Source organism: Periplaneta americana, chromosome 13 (assembly GCF_040183065.1).
Source record: "Periplaneta americana isolate PAMFEO1 chromosome 13, P.americana_PAMFEO1_priV1, whole genome shotgun sequence".
Classification (NCBI taxonomy): Eukaryota; Metazoa; Arthropoda; class Insecta; order Blattodea; family Blattidae; genus Periplaneta; species Periplaneta americana.
The window spans coordinates 110,572,576-110,600,416 of record NC_091129.1 but is presented as its reverse complement, the minus strand read 5'-3'; the positions used below and the strand labels follow the sequence as shown (position 1 = coordinate 110,600,416).

The following is a 27,841-nucleotide window of genomic DNA, read 5'->3' as shown; positions in this document are numbered from 1 at the left end:
AAAGCGTAAAACGTACAATAAGAATTTGTCATTTTCATGACGTCCGTAAATTACGTAAAAAATATTACGCAACTTGAGAAAAAATCTTACTATAGTAGTGCTTTTGCAAGCGTTTATTTATTGTTTTTTTAATACTCTATCATTAGAATAGAATTGGGATGCTGCAAGAAACTGTTTCATAATATTCGCGGAAATGAAATTTTCAGCATTCTAATACCGAAAAAGTGATTTTGTGTATGTCATTTGCCTGTGCTATTGCCATGATTTTGCTCATATTCAGTATCTGCGATTCAGTTTGTACCGGAATGATGCACATGGAATGTAATTTTAGTAAATTTATAATTTGTCCTTGCTTGAAATAGAAACACACACATTGGCCCTCAGCTTCAAGAACGTTACCCTATTTTCTCCTTTTTTTTACGCAGAATAAACAGGTAAATTGGTCGTAGGCCATATCACTTAAAATCAATGGGTAAAGTTTGGCTAAGAGGAATTAATTACCGGGTACTTGTACTTTTTGTTTAGAATGTAGTGAAAGTTTTCAGACTTCAACACAGCCGAGCGCAGGCTGGCTCATTGTCCATGGATTTACCTTTTTTTTTTTTTTCTTTTTTTTTTTTTTTACCAATCCTTGTAAATACGTTTGTTACATGTGGATGAACCACTGAAGCAACATCTTAAATATTTATAAGTAAAAGCAAGGAGTCTGATTATACCACTAATTTATTTTTAACATTGATGTCAATTTTAAATTTCGACTTTCGTAAATAATGAAAAAAAACATTAGAAATCATGTTTTCATATAGCTGTTACATACGGTATACATTTTGGAAATTAATTATGTGTATCTGCTGAAATAAAGACACTTTATGAATGAAGTCATATCTTAATTTTGGGATATTAGAAAATTTCTTTTATAATTCTAGGAAACGAAAGTTCATGTTCTGATTTGGGTACATATTAAATTATGTCATTTAGTTACATATTTTGAATAAACGTTAAAGAAAATTAACTGTAAGGAGTAATATTATTCTCAACACAATAAAGGAACTGAATTATTACCAAACGCGTAAAACTTGTAATGGAAAATTAAGTATCACTTTAATGACAGTATTATTTTTGTAGTTAACATGATATTATTTTCTGAAAATTTGGATTTTTACAGCGCCATAGTTATTTAGAATTGGATCCAGAGTCACATGAACGTTATTACTGAAAATGGCACCAAGAATAAACTTCGCAAATTGTTCTCTGTATTTGTATTTTGCCTCTTCTGCTGAATATTAGGCCTATCGCTCTGTATCTGTTGCGTTTTATTTGTCTGTATATTAGATTTAGATTACATTTGAGGTGGCGGATAAGCGTATTTGTACATAAATCTGTTGGCTTTTTGTACGCTTGTGAATACCTAACATTGTTAACCCAGGTCCGCAGCTTTATAGGAATTCTCCGCAACAATATTAGGTTCATTATTTATATGATACTAAATTGAGTATCAGGGACCGCTGCAGTGTTACAGGCCTGCATGACGAAATGGGAACAACTTACTTGTTAGCTAAAAACAAACGTTTATAATTTGCCTAAAATCCACTTTATTGAGGAACAGGATTGTTTTGTATCGTAAATCTATATGGGTTCCCCAACCTATTTCTCCTTCAATGGACCCCATACTGAGTATAGTATGGACCATCCTTCGCCTCTGACACAGTGACAACCATAGTGAGCATTAGACCACGGAGATAACTGTGTAGTGATATTGAATTTTTTGGACAAATAACTGTTACGTTTAACTTGTTGGCGTATTTAAATATATTCCAAAAGTACCTGTTGTGTATATTGAATATCTTTAGGTGGTACCCATTGTGTTTTGATTTATTCGTAAATTGAATATCTTCATGGGACACTCGTCAAGTTTTGGTTCATTCGTATATTGAATATCTTCAGAAGGCACCTGTCTTGTTTTTTTATTCATTCGTACATTGAATATCTTCAGAAGACACCTGTCGTGTTTTTTGGCACCTGTCGTGTTTTGATTCATTCGTATATTGAATATCTTTAGAAGGCCCTGTCATGTTTTTATTAATTCGAATATTGAATATCTTCAGGAGACACCTGTCCTGTTTCGATTAATTCGAATATTTTTAGAAGGCACCTGTCGTGTTTTGTATTCATTCGAATATTGAATATCTTCTGAAGGCACCTTGTCGTATTTTGATTCACTCGTATATTGAATAACTTCAGAAGGCACCTGTCGTGTTTTTTGGTTAATTCGTATATTGAATGCCTTCCGATGGGCACCTGTTATGTTTGAATCGTTCTTATGATTAAAACCTTTCGGTGATACATGTCATGTTTCAATCATTCGCAAACCTCATGTCTTCAGGTTGCATTCTTCAGGTGACACCTGTCACGTTTGATTCCTACATATGGTAAATAACTTCTAGATGCACTTGTCATGTTTAATTCGTTTCTAAGGGAATACTGTCAGGGGGACACCTGTCGTATTTGATTCAATTGTAAGTGTAATACCTACCTTAAGGAGGCACTTGCCATGTGTGATTCTACAGTACTACGTATATTGAATACATTTTAGAATCATTAGTCTCGTTTGGTTCCTTTGTATACTGAATTTTTCCAAAGGCACATGCCATGTTTGGTTCGCATGTTGAATATATTTCTGAGGCATTTGTCATGTTTGGTTCTTTCGTATATTAAATGTGCTTTAAAGGCACCTGTTGTGTTCGATTCATACATACAGGGTGGAAGTGAAATAATCCTGCAGTTTGAAAGAGACATTAGGGCGCATTTGAGTGAACAGAAAACTTATATTACGTTTTGTGATTAAGTGCGCGGTTAATTAGAAAATTAAGTTGAAAGTTTCAGCACTCTGCAACATCGCTGCTAACACACTAGGCCTACTCTTTCTTCTCGTAATACAGATGTAAGAGGTCAACGAACTCAGGTCTTTCTCCCTAGGTGAACTACCTTCCATCTCCCTCTCTGACTACAACGTTGCAATCTGATTGGATTGTTCAGCGGCTTGAAATGAGTGGTCTTTAAATTAAATTTACACGAAAACTGTCCACGTTATTGAAATACTCAGAGAGATAAATTATTCTTTATTAGATTTTCTGTCGACGTGGACAAAAATCGCGATCCTACTCTTCATAGTTACCGAATAAGAGGATGTTAATCATCTGGAGGGGGAATATTTTTTTCTGAGAGAAGTGTAAAACTTTTCTCCAATATGGTATTGCACTTTTCTGTTACATACAACATGAGCTATTCGCTCTGAAATCTGCAAGGTTATTTCACGTCTACCCTGTATATCAAATACTATTCAGAAATACGGTCAACTTTTATTTATTTTTGTTTAGAATATATTTAGCAGACACTTGTTGCGTTTAACTCCTTCATGTCACTGTATGTCGGTGTTCGGCAACCGTTACCAAACCCTAGTTATTTTTAGTGGTATATTCTTTAACAGCTAAGTAGTGTCTAACATCCTACGGTAATGTATTGAATTGATTCTGAGGTTCCTAAATCGCCTGCAAGATCCAGTACAGATGATTTATGCCTCTGTGAATCGCTTCTATTGAAAACCTTAAACAGAGAACATCTTAATTCTTATACTGACCACCTTTCTGAGACATCTATACGAATACTATTTAAATCGTTCTGACTTTGAATGCCTGTCAGACACTTATGTGTGAGATTCGTTCATGACATTGAATAACTTTCAGAGGCAACTGTCATGTTTAATTCTTGTTTATATTGATTGCAGTTCAGAGACATCTATCGTGCTTGATTCGTTTGTGTGTTTAAATGTTTTCTACAGATATGTATTGTATTTAATTCTTTTGTATACAGTAGGTCTATGGAATATCTTCGAGAGGTTTTATTGGTTCTACATTGAAAGTTTTCGGGAAGTACAGTATGTGTGTTTAATTCATTCATTGCCTGTTGCTCTTTCTTTTAAGATTAAATTTCTTTTCTTGGAGTACAGTTACGGTATTGGCCTTCCAACTTCACTTGCCTCCCGAAAGCCATGCTATGAATTTTTGTTACATCTAAAAGTCAATCGCTTTCGGTCGGGTCTACCTACAACGGTTGTAATAAAAAATGTGGTAGCGATTTGAACACCAAAGAGTAGTGTTATGATAAAATGTAATAGTTATTAACTTCTTATTTTTTGTATGTAGAATAGAATAAATAAGTAGGAAAAGTTTGCAAATTTTAGCTTTGGTAGCGAATTCAAGTTCATATATTAGTGTCCACGGTTGTAAATGAAACTGTGAATGTGTAGATGATTTAAGAGAATGATGTGGTAAATCTTCAGGTTTCTTAAAAATAGAAATTTGTAAAATTGTTTGCGAAAGGCCTTGGTCGAACAGCAACCGCGACTGTAGGACTTTTTATTTCTGGTCATGTAAAATAAACTCAAGGATTGGTCTAGCTCTTAAGTTTACGCTCCTGGGTGTTAAAAATGAAGTCGTAAGTTTGTTTTTATTAAAAGAAAACACTGAAGTAGAATGGGTGGTGTTACCAATCATTCAGTGAAAGTTAAAAATGCCTGTGACTGCACAAACATTACTAGGCGAGAACAAATGATAAGACTGAAGAAACTCGTAAACCAATTTAGTGTGCAAATTGAACGCGTGCGCATGCGCACAGAGAATTCTATTGATATTCTTTGACTTCATTTTCATTTCGCTTTTTTTCACTTCATCTTCTTCCCTTTCTTTCAGTGTGTATTTCTTTTCTCTTTTCTTTGAATAGTTACTTCATTCCTCTTCCTGTCGTTTTGTTTTTCACCCAACTTTCGCTTATTTTTCCTTCCTATTTCTTTGTCTCTGTCTATTTTCTTCCCTTTCTTTCAATTCACCATTTCTTTATTTGTCACTTTTAATATCCTTAATATTTTATTCCTGACATTATTTCTGTCTTTGTATGTGTTTCTTTTGTTTTTTGTCTGATTTTTTCTCTCCTGTCTTTCGTTCCGTTTGTCTAGTTTTCTGTCTTAAGTTGGTTACTTCTTCATTTCTTATTTTCTTCCGTTTCTTATATCTTTCTTATATTTTTCTTCTTCTAACGTAAATACATCTTTGTTCGAGGTACAGTTGTTGAGAAAACGTCACATTTTAGTGTAACATGAAATTTCAGGAGTCTCCACTAGATGCTGCACATGTCAAAGCGTACCCGTGCTGCCATCTATCGAGTATTGCGTAATCTACTTGCAAGTAAATAAGCAGTGTGCGTTGTCTAATAAAGGGCCCGAATTTATTTGTATGCACTAAAAATTAATATTTTTACTCGATATTGTTCATAAACATTACAAGCCACGCTCCCACCCTTTTCAGATGCCATTCTTGTCACTCTGTTCACTCTTTACGTACTATAGTCCATGTTACTCAGTTCTCTCTTGTTACATTTTGAAGTGTAGTGAATGGGGTTTTAAAACAGTTCCATCGAGCACCACATGACGTAGTCTAGTGTACTCGGTACCATTCTTAACTATTAGTGCATATAAATCCAGGCCCTAATAAGCAACTAGCGTTGTTTACTACATATAATCGGATACTGTCTCACAAAAGAAAATCTCAGTCATATCCTTTATAACCAAAAATAAAATATAAAATATTATATAATAAAAAACCATGTCACTGATGATAAAAAATAACAATAAAAGACAATAAAGCAAAGACGTATAGACGCAGTCATGGGGTGAATCACCTGTTTCTTTTTTATTTATTATTCTTCTCTTGCTTTTGTCTATATTGATTTCCAGTTTCTATTTATAACTTTCTGTCCATTATTTCTTCCGTTATTCCTTGTTTTTCTTTGTTCTTTTGTTTCTTACCCATGCTTTCTTTTAATCTGTTTTCTTTTCTTCTATCTTTAAAACTTATTTTTTCATTTCTTTCCTTTTTATTCTTTATTTCTTTTCTGTATCTATTTACCTTTCTTTTTATATGTTTCATTATCTTCCATCTTCATATTAATGTAAAGAATGCGCCTAAGAATCACTTGCTTATCATATAAGATTGTTCTAGTCTGTATTTCAAACATGTCGTTGCTTTCATAAATTGTATTTAAAATTTTATATGTCGTAATATGACAAACAGTTAAGCTGTTAAATGAGAAGTTATTTTTTAAATCGTAATTGGATACAAATAACATCTTAAACATGAATTTAGTTAACCTTTAAATATGCATGATAGATAATAAATTTATTGCACTTGGTATCTGTGTGTTATCTCAAATATACTGAAATAAATTATATGTTGTTTTATTATTTAAAGCACATCACTTGAACGCTAAAAGTTAAATGAAAGTCTGTTATCGATCCTTATCGGTTCTAACAAAGTCCAACGTATTTAAAATATTACGCAAGTAAACGTTTCCAATCACAGTCCTGAATGCATTTACTCCGTATTTTTACATATACAGTGTGTTTCTTATAAAACGAAAGTAATTCTTTTGACATTTTGGAAACTGTGAAAGTAGAAAGAATTAAACTACTGTACGTTTACATCATTTCGAGAAAATGGTTTGTGACATGTGTATGGTTTCTTTTAGCGTTTTTTTTTTTTCAATTTATTGTACTGATTTTGTTCACAATAGTCCGAAAGTGATGCACATGAAATTTTAAGAATTTCTTTTAAGAAACAGTGAGGTTGTAAATCGTAAAATGGTGATTGGACATCTCAAGGATGATTCAGGACCGGAAAATAATAAAATATGAATTTATGCTCGAGAACGCTTTGACTCATAGTTCGTTGTTTTTGTGTTCCAGTATCAGTATGCTTACTTTTGAGGGATATGCTAAAAAAAGAGCCCCTTGAATGCAAGTTCTACAACGCCTTATTTCATCCACAAGATGCCTCGTTCTTGGTTCCTACAGATTTGTCCTTATCATTTCGTGTGAAGCCGCTTCTGCATCCAACTCATTAGGATAGTTTGTCAAAGTTCTTTTATCGGTTATTTAACGATGCAATATCAACTGTGAAATTATTTGACGTCGATGGAAGTGGTGAAACCGAGGCGAGATCGAGGATTCACTATGAATTACCTGACATTCGGATTAGAGTTTGGGAAAATCTCGGAAAAGGCCCAACTAGGTAATCTGTCCAAACAGGATTCGGACCCACGCCAGAGCGCCACGCTGTACCATTCGACAACATCGGTGGCTTGTATTCAAGTTACGTAACACTCCGCAGCCTTAGACAAAGATTACAGTAAAATCAATGTAATATCAATATTTGGAGATAATTGTTCAAATTATCATCACTGAGCCGAAGAAAATCTACGCCATTGTTGGATCAAGACACCAACAGTGATTCATTGTTAATATGAAGGCGCATATTAATATTGGCAATAATTGAATTAGTCCTAGTGTTCTATGAAAGGATACTACTACAGTTTTAAAAGAAAATTTGATATAAAGTGCTCTACCTTATTTCAGTCTAATTTCCAGAAAATTTATATATAACCTATTCCAAGTAAATGGATTGGTCATGGAGGATCCATGTGGTCTTTACACTCTCTTTCTCTCTACCATACAGACTCCATTGTTTATTCATAATCAGTTATTAAGAACATCGACTTGCTCAGCCAGTTTGTTTAAGATTGTTATGGTTCGACAGATACTTTTGTTTTTTGACGTAAAATACATCTTTCGCCGCACAGAGTATGTGCACCCTTTCCGGGATCTGTGGTGAAACAAAAATGGCAATTTAAAATGCGTCCTGTAACAAGACTACGGGCCACAGCCGAATGCTAATTATTAGTAGTTAGGCCATGAACCAATGTAACTTGTGTGGCCACGCTCAATGATGCCAATCTCCATCGCTACGGGTATGTTACGTATAAAATTAGCCGTGCCGCGCGGCCTCTCAGTAATATCTCCGCATCGAGAACAGGTACAGATCTGTGCTACCACTCGTTAGATTTATAATCACGAGTTCTGCAATATTAAAATGATTATAGGCACTTTCGATATATTTTGAGTGAATCATAATGAAAAATTTGTTGTGAGCTGGGACTAATTTCGGAATGTCGCTTCATATGAAGAGAAAATATATTGCATGTCCTTCATTAACGTTCACCGTTGTGGAATAACGGTTAGCATGTCTGGCCTTGAAACGAGCGGGTCCGGTTTCAGATTCTGGTCGGGGCAAGTTACCTGGTTGAGATATTTTTTTCGGGGTTTTTCTCAAACCCATTAAGAGCAAATGCTGGGTAACTTTCGGCACTGGACCCTGGACTCATTTCGTTGGCATTATTACCTTCATTTCGCTCATACGCTAGATCACTGTCGCAGTTGATATAGCGCCATAAAATAAACCGATTAAAAAACTTCCATTAATTACTTCTCTTATCATAGACCCATACTATCCATTTCTAAACCTAAACAAAACAAAAAACATTCAAACCAACACAACTGTAGTTTCATTCCCAAAACTGAGTGACGTATTTTACGTGCTGGTATATCCGATATGCAGCGTATATTTTTTTTAAACAAGTGAGGAGGTCTATGACAAAGCATTGCAGGACTATATTTCTTAGTATCAAGGAGCTTGAAGTCATTTACACAAAGAAATCACAGCGATTTCAGGCATAAATTTATATTAGCTTTATTTTATTATTTTCAGGTTGTGACTAATAACAGTGAATTCCACACATTGACCTTTTAGTGAACAGATTGTTAGCATTTTCACACCACAAACTGAAACTATACAACTAACAAAGACTTCTTTGTGAACTATTGCTTTAATAACCTGTTCATCGCCATTTCTGAGTGTATTACTAAGGATGTTTGGATTGTATAGCTGCTTGTTTTGGTGCTTCAGTATCAGAGAAGAAGTGCTAAAGCTATAAACAACGTAGGAATATTGTTATAATTACTCTTTACTTGTCCAGGAAATGTGCATGTTACTTTGTATAAAATAATGGGATGGTATAATTATTAATGTAGGTAGACCAGTCGCTTGTGATTCACGCAGGATTATTTTTCTAATAAAATAGTTTCTGGAATGCATCCTTTCCGGCACTTTTCGTAGTGTGTTCGCAAAGGAAAGTTGCAAAAGAGAGCCTTTTTTTCTCCTCTGGTATAGAGTAAGGCCCCACTGTAGCCCATAGTGAGCTTATTGTGCCTTGTCGCTTCTATACAGGAAATGATTTTTTAAGTCCGAACCGTCGCGTTTTTGTAGATATCGTCACTCAGCTGTGTTGTTCTGTAGTTAAATTTCTTAAGGTACGTATCTACCAAAGGAACACAGCAATTGTTTAGTTGTTGCTTGTTTCTATGAAAGTTCCAGTATATTTTCCAATGTTCCTTATTGTTGACACAAACAGAAACAAAATAATAATTATTCAGTTGCGTGTTTTCATAAAGTAAGATCAAAGAATAGTAGGCCTATAGGGAAAGTGATAAACATTTCTTTCGTTGAACTTGTTGCCGAAGTGGAAACCTCAGTTTCTTGTTTATTGTTTTATAATTCATAGTACCATTTTTGTATCTGAGATAATATGCTTTTTAAGCAAGGTTTATTTGGTCGAATTACGAGTGTATCCAGAATTTGAGTTTGCTAAATACTCCCAATTTAAAATATAAATGTTAATCAAGTTTTCTTGGAATAATGCACAGGAAATAATTTTTTTTGTTAAAAATATTTGTTTTTTTTTTTTAATTATTTAAAATCAGCAACATACGCGGATGATTCAGTTCAAATAAAAGGATATTATTTCATTCGTGATATTTTGTATTACTGTACGTAGGGTAATCTGACAAATGGAACGATTTGTGTCGATTGTAAAACGATTTTCTGAGAGAAAACTATTATATATAGAGTTTTTTCTACTTAACGTTGCAATTTGACTCAAGTTATTACCGTCCAGGCACAGTAGATTCTGCAGGTAGCAATAGTTTTCCTTTTTCCCAGGATTAGCGGTTGCTCTTTCTAAACTCCCCGTGTTAAGAGCGAGTGAATTTTCACAGAAAGAATTAGTTTTACTCTAGGCATAACTGATAGTATTGCTGGTTATTTGAAGAGAGCTAATATACTTGTACTTTGAAGCTTATTGAAACCATCAATATCGTTTGAGTACAGAATTATGTAAATGTACAGTGTGTCAGTAAAGTTGTGGTGGAATTTTAAGTGATTATATAATACTAACGATACATGGTATAGGCGTGAAACAGATACTGAATTAAAGTATAACTCTCAAATTTTTTACAGTATATTCACTGAAGTTCGATATTGGCTCCTCCGGTATCTCTGCAGACATATAATGTAAGAGACACTGCAGTTCCTACCACACATGACTAGAGCATCAGGAGTGATGGATATGATAGCCTCTCTGATTCTCTCTTTCAAATGATCAGTGGCGTTAATGTACACACTTTTCTTGAGATAACCCCAAAAGTAAAAGTCCAAAGCATTGAGGTCCGGAAGGTATGGTGGCCATTGTTTCCGTCCTTTCTGATCCATCTTTATGGAAGTATTTCATTTCGGAATTTCCGAAGACCTACTCCAGAAAAGTGCAAAAGAGCACCATCTTACTGAAAGATTGCATTGACTATGGGAATTTGGGGTACTATAAATAGTTCTGAATTATCGAGGTAATTCTAGGAGATTATAATGGATTCCGCGAAGATGGGACAGTAACTTAATTTTTTGCTAAAGCAAACTACGCTATTGCGCTCATGCTGTACAACAATGGCATGTGGGTTTTCATGAAACCATTCTCAAAGCTATTCGTCATTGTCAGTCTCATGAAGAATACCAGCAGCAAAATCGTATTTTTCGCGATAACCGCCTGGGTGGAGTGCATGTGACGATTGAAGTTAATAGGAAGGAAAACGGCAAAGAATCGCATGTCGTAATGCGAGTCTGCAAATTTTTCTTTATTCTGTATGCTAATATGTCCGTGGCTTAAATATTTGGCGTGCTACAGAACGTGAGGATTGTTGCAGATAACGTACTGTATTTGTTTTCTGGAGAATAAAAAAGAATGTCCAGTTTAGTTCTTTGTTTCTTTTCAGGACCGTCTTTTGATTAGAAGCTAATGGACGGTCGCGACAGAGGGGTGCAAACATATTAATGAGAAAATGGTTGTAACAAAAACAGAATTTGGCATTTTTCATTATACTATGCAACCGCTACAGAATCTTGTTGTAAGTTTTACTAAGAGTTCTGTAAGATTGTAGTTGCTTGGTAAGTCAGATTGTAATGGCAGAGACGGCTCCATTAAGGGCATCCAAAGATGATCTCTGCCCACCATCTGCCCCGCCCCCTACTTCGCACAGATATTGTAAGTGTAGCTAAATCATTTTCAAAATATTTCCAATCTAATTTATTCACTAGGTTTGCTTCAATTATTGTTATTTTCGCTCTCAACTTTTTCTCAACAATCACTATAAAGCTTTTTTTGCACTGTGCATAAACAATGATCATATTTTAATTTGTTGATCTTCATTAAATTATATTGACTTGTTTATTTTTATTACTTTAATGCCCTGTACCATAGACTGTTTACGTCGGTGACCATGAGTTTCTTATCTCAAGTTACTTGTTTAGGATTCTAGTATATTCAATGGAAATACTGCGAGGTTGTTAATTAACATGAGTTGTAAATGTTATAGACAAATTAATTAATAAATATCTGTTTAAAATACAGAGACACGTTTGCCAATGGGAAAGAGATGCAGGGAAAGGAGGGAAAATAGTCTCGTTTAGGACTTGGGCGGTTTTTTTTTTTAACTAAAAGACGGCTCTGTTTATTTCTGCTGATTCTAAAATGTATTTTGGCAGAACAGAATAATATCTAGGAGTAACAAGGGCGGGGCTTGGTAGAAGCCAGTTAATTCAGCCGAATCCGAACCAGGTAGCAATCCTTCGCCTGTTAGTAAATATTGGGGTTGCCTGATAAATTCGTTCGCTTCTTTGTTGCGTTTCAGCAACTAACAACGCCAGAGAACACTGCACATTCTCAGCACAGCTACGTCGGAGAAGTTGCCGAAGAATCCGGGATACGATATGGAATTTATTTACAAAACATTAAATACAAGGTCATTAAAAGCAAAGAAGGTATTTGTTTAGTCAGCTGGCCGAAGATAGGTTTGAACCATATAAATGACGTCGATAAGGCATCAGTCATGAGGCAACTAAGCCAGGGTGGCCAGTTCCTTTCCTTTTCCACTGTATATATTGCTGACTAGATACATATTACATTGATCGAACTTCAGATGTGTACAAACAGTTATTGTTTTTCCTCTGACATACATCGTCAAGTGAGAGTAATGCCTGATAATAGGTGTACATATCAGCCATAACCTCAATCGAAGGTCAAAGAAGGCAGTAAGGTTTTGTAAACAAACTTTATTTTATACAGTGTGAACCATTATTATCGACAATATATTGCCATTCCTCTGGAAGCTTATACATTTCATTTTTTAAAAATCTGACGTTGATGAACTGTTCCATGTTCAGTCTGCAATTCTCCATGGAAGTGAAGCGTTTGCCATTAAGCAAATTCTGCAGGAATCTGAATAGATAAGAGTCGGAAGGGGCAATGTCTGGAGAAAAGGGCGGGTGGGGTATCACATCCCAGTCAAAATTCTGAAATTTTTGACGGGTCACCATAGACGTACGTGGTCTGGCGTTGTGCAGAAAGATTACTTCACCTCTGTTTGCCAGTTTCTGTCTTTTCTCTTCACTGGCACCTTCAGACGATCCAACTGAAAACAGTAGGCCTATTTCTCTGAATTAATTGTCTCGCGAGTAGCAAGAAATTCGTAATACAGAATTGCTTTTTAATCTCACCAAATGCATAGCATAACCTTCTTTGGATGAAGCCCTGGTTTAGAAACTGATAGTGATGACTCCCCTTTCTTGCGCCATGATTTTCTCTTTCAGACGTTGTCGTACATAATCCACTTTTCATCTCCTGTCACCAGTCGTTTCAGAAAAGGATAATTTTGATTCCGTCTCATTAAGGAGGCGCAGATAGAAACGCACTGAGCCAAATTCTCTTCACTCAGCTCTTGCAGAACACATATATCGCGAAGATTTATGTAACAGAATTTCTTCAAGAGCCTGGCTACACTAGCATGAAGTAAGTTCAGTTCCTGTGATATCTCCCGAGTTGTCATTCGGATTATTTGAAATAATATCCTTTATTCTTTCCACGTCCGTAACCACAGGTGGTCCGTCGAGGTTTGCCTTTTAGAGAGAAATTTCCAGCTCGAAATCGAGTAAACTACTTTTGTTTGACATGCCCGATTTGTTACTGTATCTTCTCCGTAAACAGCACAAATTTTCCGTTGGATTTGTGAGGCGGTTTTACCTTTCCGGTAATAAAATAGCATGAGATCCGAAAATGTTCCTTTTTGGCTTCCATGTTACTTTTGTAAACAAATCCACGCTGCCGCACCCGTCAGTCATAAACACGGACTGATATATCCAATAGCGGGACTGGTTGTTGAACCCGAAGTCTCATGGGTGTTTCGGCAACTATGATAATTTGGCTGTACGGAGGATAGAGTGTCTTCAGGCGGAATAGGTGAAACTTACAATAAAGAAGAAGGAACTTATGACTGTCTACCAAGAAGTTAGCTTCACTTGCAGTTTTTGTAAATACGCCCAAATATTCATATAAACTTGGCACAACAAGTAACACAGTGGAATCTTTTTAATTCGAACTCTTAGGGGAATCTGAATAAGTTCGACATATCCAGAATTCGAATTAACAAGCAAATTATTGTTTTTTTTATTCATATCAATAAAATAATTATACACTCGTATACAATATTGAGTAGTGGATGTGCAGTTTACTTTACCTTAGCTACTGCCATGTTATCCATATCCACACAAAAATTAGATTGCCAATAGAAGAAAACATTTCAACTTTCTTTGCTAGCATAAAACTTACGTAAGCTCCACACTTCGACATTGTGAATACAGAAGAGCCAGTACAACAGTAACCTTCTGTACATACAGTAATGAATATTTTCCATGAATTTATTCTCTTCCAAGTTATTGATTGGGTGGGAGTGGGGGACATACCACCTACAAACAATAGTATTTGACCTCCCGCCCGTTGCTCTTACTTACTGTCAATCGCTGGATAATGGTACAAAATCTGTTAACAGTAGCAAGGACCTTTTCTGCTCCGATCACTTTGGAATTTAAGAATGCAATATGAATTTTTAGAATCATTACTTTTTCCAGAATTCCAGATTGGACACTATTTTCGTTGGAATGTATCAAGTTCTGGCTTCGAATTATCCCAATATAAGCTTCGAAAATTGTAAATTGAATGTGAATTTTTAACATTGGTTTAAATAGGAATTTCAATGGGAATAATCACTTATTCAAATTATCCTGCCTCCTGATGACTATGAAATTTAAGAATAGAATTTGAATTCTTGTAATCATTAATGATCGAGGTTACCAACGCTTTCGGACTTTCTCCAGAATTCCAAATTGGACACTATATTTTCATTGCAATTAATGACCTCCTGGTTTCTATTATCTAAATATTAGCTTCGAATGTGAATGTATTAAATGTGAATTTTTAGCATTGGTTTAAACAGAACTTTCAATGGGAATACACTTTATTCGAATTATCCAATGTCGAATTAAACAGTCTCATAAAATTGCAGTGAATGGAGAAACCGAATGAAGATGTAAGAGTTTTCTGCCAACTACAATGCACTGAAGTTGAATTTGATATTCTTGCAGAACTCCCACGACAAGAACGCCTGCGAGGAGATCCTGAGACGTGAGAACCAGGGCTACCTCCTGCACAGCTACCCCGTGGCACTGAAGATGTCTGCAGAGCCAGCCCCGCCTCCCACTGCATCATTGTGTGATCAGGCGTTGGTTAGACAGAACCGGCCTAGTAACTTTGAGTTTCTCACTAATGTCGTTGGTGGTGGTAGTGGTGGTGCTGAAGTGAGAGACAGAACTGTTAGTGTTGTGACATATCACAGTGGTGAACAGCGACGCGATAACTACGAAGTGAATGTGAATTACAGTACAAGTCCCAGTACACGTGTGAGATCTGCACTGCAAGTGTCCCCGTCTCCACACTATCTGTGTCCTCCGCCTCAGCAGGCACGTTCCTACACCTCGGTGAACCTGACGCTACGCCCTCCGTCGTCGGAGCCCCAACCTCCGATCGACATCAGCTCAGCAGGCTCCAGCCTCACTTACTCTACCTGTTCTTACGACCCCCGGCAGGGCTACCAGTCTCAACTGCAGATACGGATTGGACCGGGGGGTGTGGGCAGTGTTTCGGCTCTCCGGACCCAGACATCTCCTGCACCCCCTTACCGGCAAGAGGAGCATCAGCAAGAACGTAAGTAACAGCGCGCAGCCAACTCGGTACGGTTGATAATTATGTGTTGTTTATGTTGGCCGCTGGTTCCACTTGGGTGCTTGAGTGACATGCCAAGAATATTTTGTTACTTTGTTAGAATAAATACAGTAATACTCGGCAGGCCGCCCAGCGCTTTCCGGGCAGACATCTCTGGATTTGTCTAATTTATTTATGGAAGAATATAAACTAGCATAAATTCCGTGTACCCTAAGACGAGGTAAACTTGACTGCTTTTCAAATACCGTTAGAAATCACATGTTTAGTGGCATAACAGAATAACAAAAATAGTGTCACGAAGGTGGCATATAATTTTACATTATACATTTTGTAACGTCCGCCACAATTTAGTTTGTTTATTACATTACGAATGATATTACCGCTTATAGTTTATTCGTTCAAAACTTATACGTACACGTACGTACGTACGTACGTACATACACACACACACACACACACACACACACACACACACACACAAAATATGGCGGAGAATTCGTAGTATTCCTATAATTGCCGTGGAGCGTTGAAGTAGTTGATAATTGTATGATTTCAAATAATCCTAAGTAACCGCGTGATGAAAATCATCTTAGCATAATTATAAAACAAAGAACTTGAGCTTTTAATGAGTATCGTAACTAGTGTAAGAAAGTAAATGCAGCATTCGCTACTCAAGCCACTAAAAAAAATAGTAATATCTTCTTGACCGTAATACATATACGAAAATATTCGAACTTCATTTACTTTTCGATATGTTGTGGGTTGTTGAAGGATTAAGATGCGGGTAGAGCCGTAGAGTATTACAGAAATGATAACTGACATTTTTCTCGAATAGGTGACCATTTAAACGTTCTACTTTGGAAAAGATGAATTTCGGTTATTTTTTTCTGGATTACATTGTAATAATTTAGATATTGCATCCCAACGGTGTACAAAATGCCATTCTGTAACATTATAAAAATACATTGACTTTGATTTCAAAATTAAGATACTGACTTAATTTATTAATTGTACGGTTTAAGTAGCGCCTGGATATACTCGTATAACTACTAAAAAATACAGAAAATGGTTTTTAATAATTTCTAATATTTTTATGTTTACGAAAGTAATTGTCATTTAAAAGTGGCGTGCATGATTGTAAAATATATGGACTTCTTTTAGTTCAGTCACTTGACACATGATCGTAAAAACGCATGAAATTTGTTTATAACAAGGGATGCTGATCTTGTAACAGTAAGGAAGCTTCCCCATAAAGGTAGTGACTTGCCCCTCTGGGACTCGATGGACTTTGACAAATTCGCAACGAAAAGTAGAAATAGTTCTGCATATAACAATTAATTTTCGAAAACATAACGATCAGGGGGCAAACTCGACGGCTTATTTTCTTTTTTCCTTCATCATACAAAAATAAATAAATAATAAAAAATAAAAACAAATGTTGTAATGGATTTTGAGTGTATGGCCATTTTGTGTTTTTGCTTTCATATAAATAGGCTACATATTAAATTTTATACTAAAATTATTATTTTTCATGTGCATTGACTCGTAGATACTGAATATGAGCAAAATCCTTTTACAGTATTGTGGTTGAGAAGAAATCTCTGTAGGCTACACATACGGACATATAGATGGCATGCCCAATATCACATTTTCGGCATCAGAAATGCTGAAAATGTGTTTCGGCGAAAATTTCAAAATATCCAATAAGAAAGTAAAATTACTTGTTGTTATTTGCATGTATGAGTCTGTAGATCACAACAGCAAGAAATAATGTCTATACGCTGCTTTTATGCCTCTAAAAATAATTGAATCTTACTAATCAAGTTTGTCGCATTTGGGATAAACTTGACTGCGCATGGAACATATAGAGTAAAGATTGGTAATATTGTAATACTAATAATATTATGATAGCACTTTTTGAGAATTTTTTACAATTTTACTGAGCGAGAAAAGAACCGGTTTTGTGCAGAAACTTGTCCACGAACATTCCCTTAATACCTTGACGCAAAAAACCGGTCTTCCTCTCGCTCAGTAAAATTGTAAAAAAATTCTCAAAAAGAACTATCATAATATTATTAGTATCACAATATTACCAGCCTTTAGTCTATTAATGAGTCAAAGAAAATCTATTTAAAAGTTTATCCAATGTGTGTGCATCGGCATCAAACGTGAAATGGGTCACGAAATTTTACCCGTGTTTAAGGAGCTTGTTTATAAGGCAATTTGTAATAAAAATGCTTATAAGAATATTGAAAACAATTGCTAATAAGCACCAAGTTATTTCTCACTTTGAGAACTGCATCAATTTGAAATGAACTTCTTGTAAATCAGGCAAGTTCTGGTATTGAAGAAAAGAGTATCAGTATCTGTTATTAATGTATTTCCACATAATACACGCAAACGCAATCACATTACGTCAGTGCTAGCAACGACATCCGCTTGTGTCAGAATGTGGTCCTTCACTTACATCTAACACGTGAGCGTCCTCTATGATCAGTGTTACAAAACATACGTTCTTTCTTTACTTTCCATAAAGCTTAATTGACCGTGCTAAACAGACTTGAATCAACGCACGAACCTAGTATAAACTAGCGATGATGTATAAACTAACCACATGCAAAAATCCTCGATGGCTGTTAAGCTAGAAGTGTTCCGAAGCTTTCCACTACTGTATCTTGTCTAGGGTAACGAAGGGTCTTCAGCAAGGTAGGGTGGAGGAGTCGGTATGTAACCTATAAGCAGGTTCTTTCATCGTCGCCTAACTAATTTAAAATGCTTCTGCTGTTAAGACTAGCAAGATTTTTGGTAACTTATAGTAAAAAAATATATATATGTTTTATTTAACAACACTCGCATCTGCCGAGGTTATATGAGCGTCGCCGATGTGCCGGAATTTTGTCCCGCAGGAGGTCTTTTAGTGTTAGTTGGAAGGACGGAGACCTTTAGGGAGGCCGAGACGTAGATGGGAGAATAATATTAAAATGGATTTGAGGGAGGTGGAATATGGTGGTAGAGACTGGATTAATCTTGCACAAGGTAGGGACCAATGGCGGGCTTATGTGAGGGCGGCAATCAACCTGCGGGTTCCTTAAAAGTCAGAAGTAAGTAAGTAAGTAAAGAGTTCTTTTACATGCCATTAAATCTACTGACATGAGCCTGTTACATTTAAGCACACTTAAATGCCATCGGCCTGGGCCGGGATCGAACCCGCAACCTTGAGCACAGAAGGCCAGCACTCTACCGACTACGCCAACCAGGTCGACGCATATAGTAAGGAAGTAAAGAGTCATGGAGGTACCGTTAAATCTTCCCTATATTTATAGCGTGCGAAGTGAATTATCTTGTTACACAACGCAATGATTATTATACTTTTGTATTTGTCAAACCGTAGAGCCTACTCCTTTATCCGCGACCGATGTGTATGAATATAGGCTTATTCAAAATTATTGCATAATAGTAGTAGTAACTTAGTAGTAGTAGTACTAGTAATAATAATAATAATAATAATAATAATAATAATAATAATAATAATAGAAATGAAGGTGATGACGTTGGAAACGACGATATTGAAAACAAAGACCATAAATTTCATGGTGGTGATGGTATTGATATGATGATGATGATGATGATGATGATGATGATGATGATGATGATGATGATGATGATGATGATGATGATATTAGATACCAAACGTCATCCGCCATGTTGAGGACGAAACAATGACTACAATGGCAATGGTAATAATTGGAATAGAAAGAGAGGATTGCAAAAGAGATTTAGATGATATTAACATTAACACCAAGTCTGCAAATATGTAACAGTGTAAATTACTTTTCAGAAGTAGATTATAAAATATCCAGGGGGCACGAAAAAATATAGAAGTGGTCTTCATTAAGTTGGCATAAGATTTATTTTCATTTTAAGGATTATGTCCAAGATGTAGAAGTTACATAGATTAAAAGGTAAAAGGTATCCCCTTCACATGCCACGAAGGCACTTGGGGGGGGGGGGGCATGGAAGTAGAGTCCCATGCTTTCCGTGACATCGGCACTAGAATTAGATGGTGTGGTCGGCACCACGCTCTGACCGCCTTTTACCCCCGGGAAAGACCCGGTACTTAATTTTATAGGAGGTGAGTGAACATCGGGGCCATTCTGGAAGTTTGACAACGAGAAAAATCCCGTCATCACCCGGGACCGAACCCTGGACCTTCCGGTCCGTAGCCAGCTGCTCTACCAACTGAGCTATCTGGCCGCCTAAACATAGGTAAACAGCCAATAATGTAGATGGTGTTAGTGCATTGCACTTAAAACTTGAATGCTATTATAATTATATGCCATAAAATTTAAAACCTTGTGTGAATTTTTTAAATCAACACTTTCTTCCGCTTCCTATATTAGATAACTTTTGGTTGTTGAGTAGGTTTTCACCTATTTGTTTAACAACGTTTTTATTGCTTACTGACGATAATGCAATTGGGAAGTTAATATTTAATTTTAGCTACTTGCATAAGTGAATACTCGTTTTAAGATTTACTTTTGTTGTCTGCTGCAAAAGTTGTGAGAGTGTACTACTCTATATACGGTATATTTCGCTATAATTATTGATATAATGTATATCATAGTGCAAAAGTCTACTTACTTTATGTTAGTGAAACGTGATTCTTCAAGAAGAAATAACGTAGGTCAAACTCAATGAAATGGTGCACTACAGTAAGATCAGTCGTTATCACAATGAAGACATTACCAAAAACTAAGTAGGTACCATTCCCGTAATTGACACTGTAGATAATTGTTGTAGAAGTAGATGGAAAGAATAACTTTCAAGAACTGACTGGTCAAGTTTTCCGAAACTGACATTGCAATCCAATTCAAAAGGAAAAATGGACTTAGGACGTCAAGAAAGGGATAGATATCTTAGTGGAAGATTGTCACGAACTTTACATAAAAACAATTTTTTTAACTAATGGGATGCGTTGACATTTTATTAAATCCTCGTAAGAGCGCATTGCAATAACGACGATATTTGACAAATTTTCGCATTGAGAGAAAACATGGGCCGAATATTAAAAAAATGAAATCCACGGATATGGGAAAGTTTGTGCGAGAGCGGTGCGCCGCGAACTTGGCTCGCCTTATGTACCAGAAATAGCGGCCACATTTGGTGTTGGGCCAATGCCAGCTGGCGGTGATCGCGCGGAGGCAGGACTCGAACCCGGAACATATGCATGGCTCCAGCGACGAAAATTGCGTAACAAGTACCTTCGTGGAATTTTTGATAAGTGAAAAACTTCCATTTATCGGAGAGGAATTTGTGTTAATGTGTTTGTTAGTTCTCATAATGTCATTGTTGCGTATTTCAATATGGCGGCAGTGCGAAGTCTAAGGACATTAGCGCCACCTAACGGAGGGTCAAAGAATTGATCTGTATTGAGGAACAGAAGTCGCAAGAGGGTACAACTGAAACTGCTTCATTATGGAAGAGTTTGTTATTGATTTGGCGTGAAAGTTTTGCGTCACTATTTAAAAACGCTGTATCAACTGCTGTGATGTTAGTGCAGCGGTGTACATACCAGAATGAGTGACGTTCAGAAATAGACGGCCTTCCTCAGCAGCGCTCCGCCTACACGCGGCCAGCTGTGGTGAGGCAAAAGACACAACAATTCAGTTACTTTACGTTCAGCTTGCGATCGGATCTATCAATGCAGCTTACACCCGCGTTTTTATTCCTTTTTTCACGTTAATATTGTTTTCTACAAGCACGTACAATTCTTCATATACATAGTGCTTTTTGTCTTGATATCTTTTGTGCATTTATTTTTCTGTTTCGTGCAATTCGCTTACTTTACCAAGAGCGTTGGTCGGCCGTGTTCATTTGACGTAGTAGTCTAATTCTAACGATAGCTACGCCAGTGTTTCACGAATTTTGATGGCCAAGGTCTCCTTTTCGCTTTTATGTTTATTTGTACAATCTCCTTCCCTATTCTCGAAGTTATCGTAGGTTTTATAAGCGTAAAATAAAAACGAGCATTATATGTAACAACATAGTATGTAATTTTGCAGCCATTATATTTTAAATCTTAAAAAAAAAAAAACGATATTTTCAATCAAGGTTATAATTTTGTGTTATGATAAAGTGATTGGTTGATTGCAAACACCTCCAGCTATTGCCAGATATGGCTTTCCTGTACTCTTCTATCAAAATAATTTGAAATTCATTTCTAAGGCGGTAGCACGTATAAGGGGAATTCATTACCCCATTAGTGTAATATAAGGAGGGAAAACAGACACGTAGAGTTTAATTTTTGCGTTAGAGACAAATAATTGTATTGATGGGTATATTTGGCTTTATGCCTCCTCGTTCAGGAACGGAAAGACACGGGCTCCGCAAATTTCATTACCCTCATAAGGAAGCAGTGCTAAAAAAAAAGTAAAAAAAAGTCTCACCTTTTAAAGTCGAGATAATTTCCAATTGACCTACATGACGATATCTGGTAAAACGGCGTAACATAAGTACCAAAATTTAATAAAGTCATATCGTTGACAATTGAAGAAATGTCCTATTTGCGATCTATAAGTAACTTGGGATTGTATATGAGGTTAAAACAATTTAGAAGCATGTGAAATGCATAAAAGTTATATCAATATTTAATTTATCGCAAAATAGAATTCTATTCGCTTAGTCGAACGACACACAGCGGTACCATAAAAATGGTGGCCGTAGTCAAGATGATACCTCTTGCGTTTGTTTAAAATTACATAAATCTAAAACAAGTGTGCAGGTGCAGAGTTTTTGAAGCTCAGTGCCAAATCTGATGTAAGTTTGCAGGTGCAGGGTGTTTGAAGCAAAGTGCCGGGAAAATTTTAGCACCTCAGACAGTGAAACTGAAAAAAGTGAACACATTTGACAATTTACGCAGCATCAATCTCGAGTTTAATGTTTAGGAAATTAAGAGCGTGTTTATCGATTTGGTTTATCTTGAATTATTTCAACGTACCCAATGTCAAAAGATATATACAGGATGTTTGTCATTGAATAAATTCTCACAAGGACATCAAGTTCTCAAAAGGACATACTGTGTTCTTTATTTCTCCTTTGGGAATGTGAGTACCGGTACAGGTACAAAATTGCATAAGTACAGTTATGAAAATGAAGACAGAAATTAGTTCCACCTTCGTGAGAACTCCAAACATTGCAATTTCTGCACACAAAACGAAATTTGCGATATTTTGAACAAAGTTAAACAATTCATGTAGGCCTACTTTGTATTAATGGTACGAAATATATGCCTTGAACAGTGATACCGCTACCTTTCTTGGCACTTAACAGTGATTGAGTAGGTGATACTGTAATGGTGCGAGCGTATGACTGGCATTTTTTAATAGAATAAAAATCACTCTAAATGTTTTTACTTCTTAAATCTTAATATACCACTTTTAAGTTGATGCAGTTAGGTACTTCTTACCATAAATAAGCATATGTGCGCGATATCTGGAAGCATATTGCTTAGAGCCGCAATAAGTTCTAGATTCCTCGCGCAGTTATCTTTGTACGAGTAGTGGTAGTGATAAAAGTAGTGGCAGTAGTTTACTTAACGGCTCATTCAAATACAGAGGTAATTCAGCACTGAAATTCAACATAGGCGAGTAATGGTCGGGAAATTTGCCCTCTTACCACTATCAGGAGCCGTAAATCTGCGACACGGCACCCACAGCTTTATTTTCCTCGTGGAGGAAGCCACTGTAAGGAATATATTTTACAATTTAAACAATCCCGTGGCAACCCGGGTCCGTTTGGATCATGAAGGAATTTGTGGAGGACAAAGCTAGCACAAAGGATTTTTCTTGGGGTTATCCCATTTCTTCTCCTCCTCCTCTTCCTCCTCATCATAATCATCACATCATCATCATCATCATACTAATACTCTTACTCTGAGAGAGCCCGAGCCAGGCATCCGGAACAAATAAAAAAATGGCTTAAAATTGTACACATTGTATTTAATAACGACTTTTATTATTATTATTATTATTATTATTATTATTATTATTATTATTATTATTATTACTATTACTACTACTACTACTGCTACTGCTACTGCTACACTCTAAAATCATGCCCTCGGCAGGTTTTGAACCTGTGAACATGAAAACTAACGGCTAGCATGATAAATATTAAGCCACCGAGATATTTGTAATTATAGATCTACATAGGTGCTGCTGGTGGTGATGATAATTACATTGATTATGTTTATGATTTTAGACTGTGTTTCAAAGTTATATAACATTTTCATATGATTATTTTTTTAGTAAGTACTAATGATACAATAACTTGCTGTGTATAATTTGTTTAAGAAACTCTCCAAGTTTTTTATTGGCACGTTATAAATACTCAATGTGAGAACATCAACAATATTCAAATTCTCTCCAACTTGTTTGTTTATGGATGCAATCGCAGCAATGATCCGATGTCTTACTTCTTCAAGGTCTTGGGGTAGAGTTGGCACATAAACTTCATTCTTCACATACCCCAAAGAAAGAAGTTAATGGTGTCAAGTCTGGTGATCTGGGAGGCCAGGGGCGATAGGCCAGATCAGCGGCGATAGGACGTTCAACTCAACGATGTAGTAGGTGGTCAATTCGGAAATGTACCATTGTTATTAAATTTGTTTTCGCAAGTTACAGAACGGAAAATAATTTATATCGTGGAGTTTGGCATTTTTGAACAGTCCCATGGCAACAAATAATACATTTTCTGAAACTTAGAAGCTAAAGCTTAGAAAATTGACCATCATATGACGTGTACCATGTTAATTTCTCATTAGTAGTACATTACATATTTAATAATGGACATATGAAAGTGCTACCATAATTTTGAAGCACAGTGTACTTAAGATCTTTAAATTAAATACAGAACATTATGAGAATGAGAATATCTGAAAATGAAAATATTGTATCATAAATGTGATCTGATAAGAAACAAAGAGCCATCGGCAGAAGCGTTTAACTATTATTAGAAAGATGGAATATAAGTTTCTTTTCTTCCATTTCACACGCCTAGTATAGAAGTTCGAACCGCTTGGTTGAGAGGCGCACGCGCAATCCACGTAGCCACAACGGCGGACAAATCAATTTAATGTAATCCCAAGTAAGGTGGACTTTATTTCGTGGATTGCACGCAAAAAATATTAAGTTATTTATAATTATAAAGATAAGACATTTAACTTTATTTATAGGCTAAATTATACGGTTTAAGTAGATTAATCCAATTAATTTTGCACAAATTTACATAAATAGTTGTACGATATTGTAATTGTTACATTTTTCTCGTTTTGGAACTCTGCGTTCAAAAGTGGTCCACGCTCCCGTAATAAATATTTTACAAGGGATCTAATCCTGTAAAAATGATTATCTCATTCACTAAGGGGTTACTTTTGGGATTTTTAGAGACTATTCTACATAATTATAATTTCTCCGAAACTTACGAGTCTAGAAACGCACTGATCAGCTCATTCCATTATGATTTCACGTTACGCAAGAAAGAAAATTTAATGTAAGAGAAAATACGTTAGATTACAAGTTCGTCGCCATTTTGTGTTTTTGATACCGAATGAATCCCTAGTGATTTTCATAGAACATTATTATGTTTCATGTAGGCTACATCATTTCCGGATAAATTTACCCATAAATAATGAACATGAACAAAATCGTCAAGCAAACTGCAGGCCCGATACTACATTTTCGTTGCACGCTATTATTCTGATAATGCGTATTAATGCGAAATACTTTATAAGGTAGAAAAGTAAAAGTAAAAGAAAAAGCATAATGGTTTGTGATCTGCGTTTACTTTTAAGATTGGCGGAGTTTAAAAAGGAAGCTCTAAGGAGAATATTTGTCAGAGAACGACGAAGTGATGGAAGAACGGGAGTGATTACACGATGGGGAAGTTTCATACCTCGCACCAAATATTATGACAGCGAATGTTTGAACAAAGAGAACCAAGAAAGTATTGGCGACTGCTAAATTTACTTGTAATGGCATAGCAATGGAGGAAAGTAAACTGTGAAAGTTATTTGAGTGTTAAACAATGCATTTGAAGGGAAAGTAACTGGTGGGGAAATAACTGACGGCGGGCGTTTCTGACACTAACTCATCGTTCTGCATGGTGGCATTTGGTGGCCATAGAATCACACTGCCGGCGCCCCCCCTCAAAAAGCAGTTTTCGGAGTCAAAAAGTGGTTGGTCGTTGGAGTTTGCGGCTTCAAAGCCTACTTATTACGTCAATATGATTCGAATGGAAGGTAAAATCGGGGTGCCTGTGTCGTAATTTTTGGGTGCGTTTTCATGTTATGAGAGTGCTCAAGTATCCGTCCGCGTCAAAATTCAACTACTAAAAATCGTAATCGAAAATCATCTTCCTATGGCAAATGCAGTGATTACCTCCTTAGGAACTAGAATTCTCCACACTGTCAGGTAGGTAAAATTCGGGGAAGTTTTAATTGACATATCCAAAGGCATTAGAAATTCACCAACAACTAACCACCTAGTTATTATAAAACTGAATTTGGTGAAGTAAACCGTAAAGGAGAGTAATATGACATTAATTATTTCGATATTTAAGATAAAATAGACTATTTGCATAATTACATACTGCATGTTGTTTATACTGTGTATACCACTGCCACCGGGTCCTTGCCCACTTGCATTGTAAATAAATACATACATACATGTTATATAGACTATTGGCCGGTTTCACCAAACTCCTATAAATTAGCACAAACGACTTGTCAATAAACGGACCATTTAATTTTAACGAGATCTTTAAAAGTGGACTGTTTCACTATGCCTCGTTTCTTTAAAATTAACGTGCGTTTACTAACCTGGGGATTTTGTACTTATATCTTGCATGTTTTTATTTCTCATATGACCATGGCTTCGAAATCGCGAATTTCATTGGTTGCATATGATCACGGCTGACTTTGTTTGGCATGAGGAAACAATCATAGGCAAACTTGAAACAGGCTGTAATTTTAAGAACATCTAAAAGTTCTTATTCTTGATATTTTTCCTAAATACAGTATGTTGTCATACCGTAATTTAAAAACAAAAAACCAGATGCTTCCAAATGTAAATAGGAACGTAGAGCAGTTAATTTATAACTTGTAAAGGAAATATAAGAAAATTTTGCGGACGATAAGGTAAACAGCTTCAGAATTAATGCCACAATACAGTTATTATTAGGCCTAAATTTAGGATGGGAAATCGCCTCTTCCATAAATTGCATACTACTTTTATACTATATTTCATGTACCCTGTAACAATTGTGTGGTAGAATTCAGAAGAGGTGTCATTAAATTGGATTTTAAGGGTATCCATTGCATCCTAAAAGCAAAATCTCTTTGCACCCTTTCCATTTAAAAAGGCATCCTCTTATACCTTTGGAATGTTGTGCTATCGTATACTGACCGTAACATTAACTTAAAACGAGAAGAATCTGTTGAAGAGGCATTAAGTGGGTGGTTCCTATCTGTCGTATTCTAACCTATTACAATTTCAGTAAACTAGCGCTGAGATAATTCTGCTGATTTCGGAATTGAAAATCGTTGAATTTTATTTATTTATTTTTAATTTTTTGTGGAGATGCAACTGATCGTATATACAAGGCATAACAAAAACCTAAACTAATCAAACCTAACCTGTCACAGTTTCGTATGTGCAAAGTGTATAAGCAGAGCACGAAGGAAACTAGAAACTACCTCAGCGATAGTTTAGCCACAATTTTTATGCGGAACTCTACAAATGAAATTGTTTGAATATTGAAGGAAAAATAGGATCTTCTGTTGCAGAATCTTTTGGACATATTACTGACAGGAGATATGACTGGAACATGTAGTCTACACACTCTATCGTTGTCAATGACGACAGGAAATTTAGCTGTAGGCCTATTATAAAGATAATGAATGTATTGTGGACGTAATGTTGATGTACGTCTGATACTTTATTCACATATCTAGAAATACAGCTTTTGACATCCCGTTCATATCACCAATTACTATTTCAAAACTTCCCGTAACATTATCTTAAAGCGAGAAGAATCTGTTGCAGAGGTGTTAAGTGTGCGATTCCTATCTGTCGTATTCTAACCTATATTCAGTTTCTTCTAGAATAATTCTTATTACTTATTTCCTTAATGTGTAGCTTTCGTAAGATTCTTTATCACTTAAATCTTCAAAATGATTATTCCAAGTGTTATTACAACACATGAAAGTTCGCCATTATGTTGCAGAATTTCAACATCGAATACGTCCGCCATGTTGTTGACTTCTTAACCCATCGTTATTGCTTTAACGCGACGAATTAGGTCCTAATAAATTAACGACGAGTTTAAAGATGCGTTAGCAATAACGATGTTTGGTGGAACACAAAAATTAACTAACGTGTCATTAAAATATTTAACGAGA

The 27,841-nt window shown here is 35.9% G+C and overlaps 1 protein-coding gene across 7 annotated transcripts in view; it reads left to right on the top strand.

Moving 5' to 3' along the window:
* The window catches only part of LOC138712253 (TGF-beta-activated kinase 1 and MAP3K7-binding protein 3-like), a 110,068-nt gene that overhangs the window by 50,851 nt on the left and 31,376 nt on the right, over positions 1-27,841 (top strand). For all 7 annotated transcript variants that reach the window (XR_011335680.1, XR_011335679.1, XM_069843831.1 and 4 more), the window contains one exon: positions 14,748-15,366. Coding sequence is in view for 5 of the 7 variants with exons in the window: in XM_069843831.1 (XP_069699932.1) it covers positions 14,748-15,366 (619 nt within the window). In the remaining 2 variants the exon portion in view is untranslated. The remainder of the gene's footprint in view (positions 1-14,747; positions 15,367-27,841) is intronic.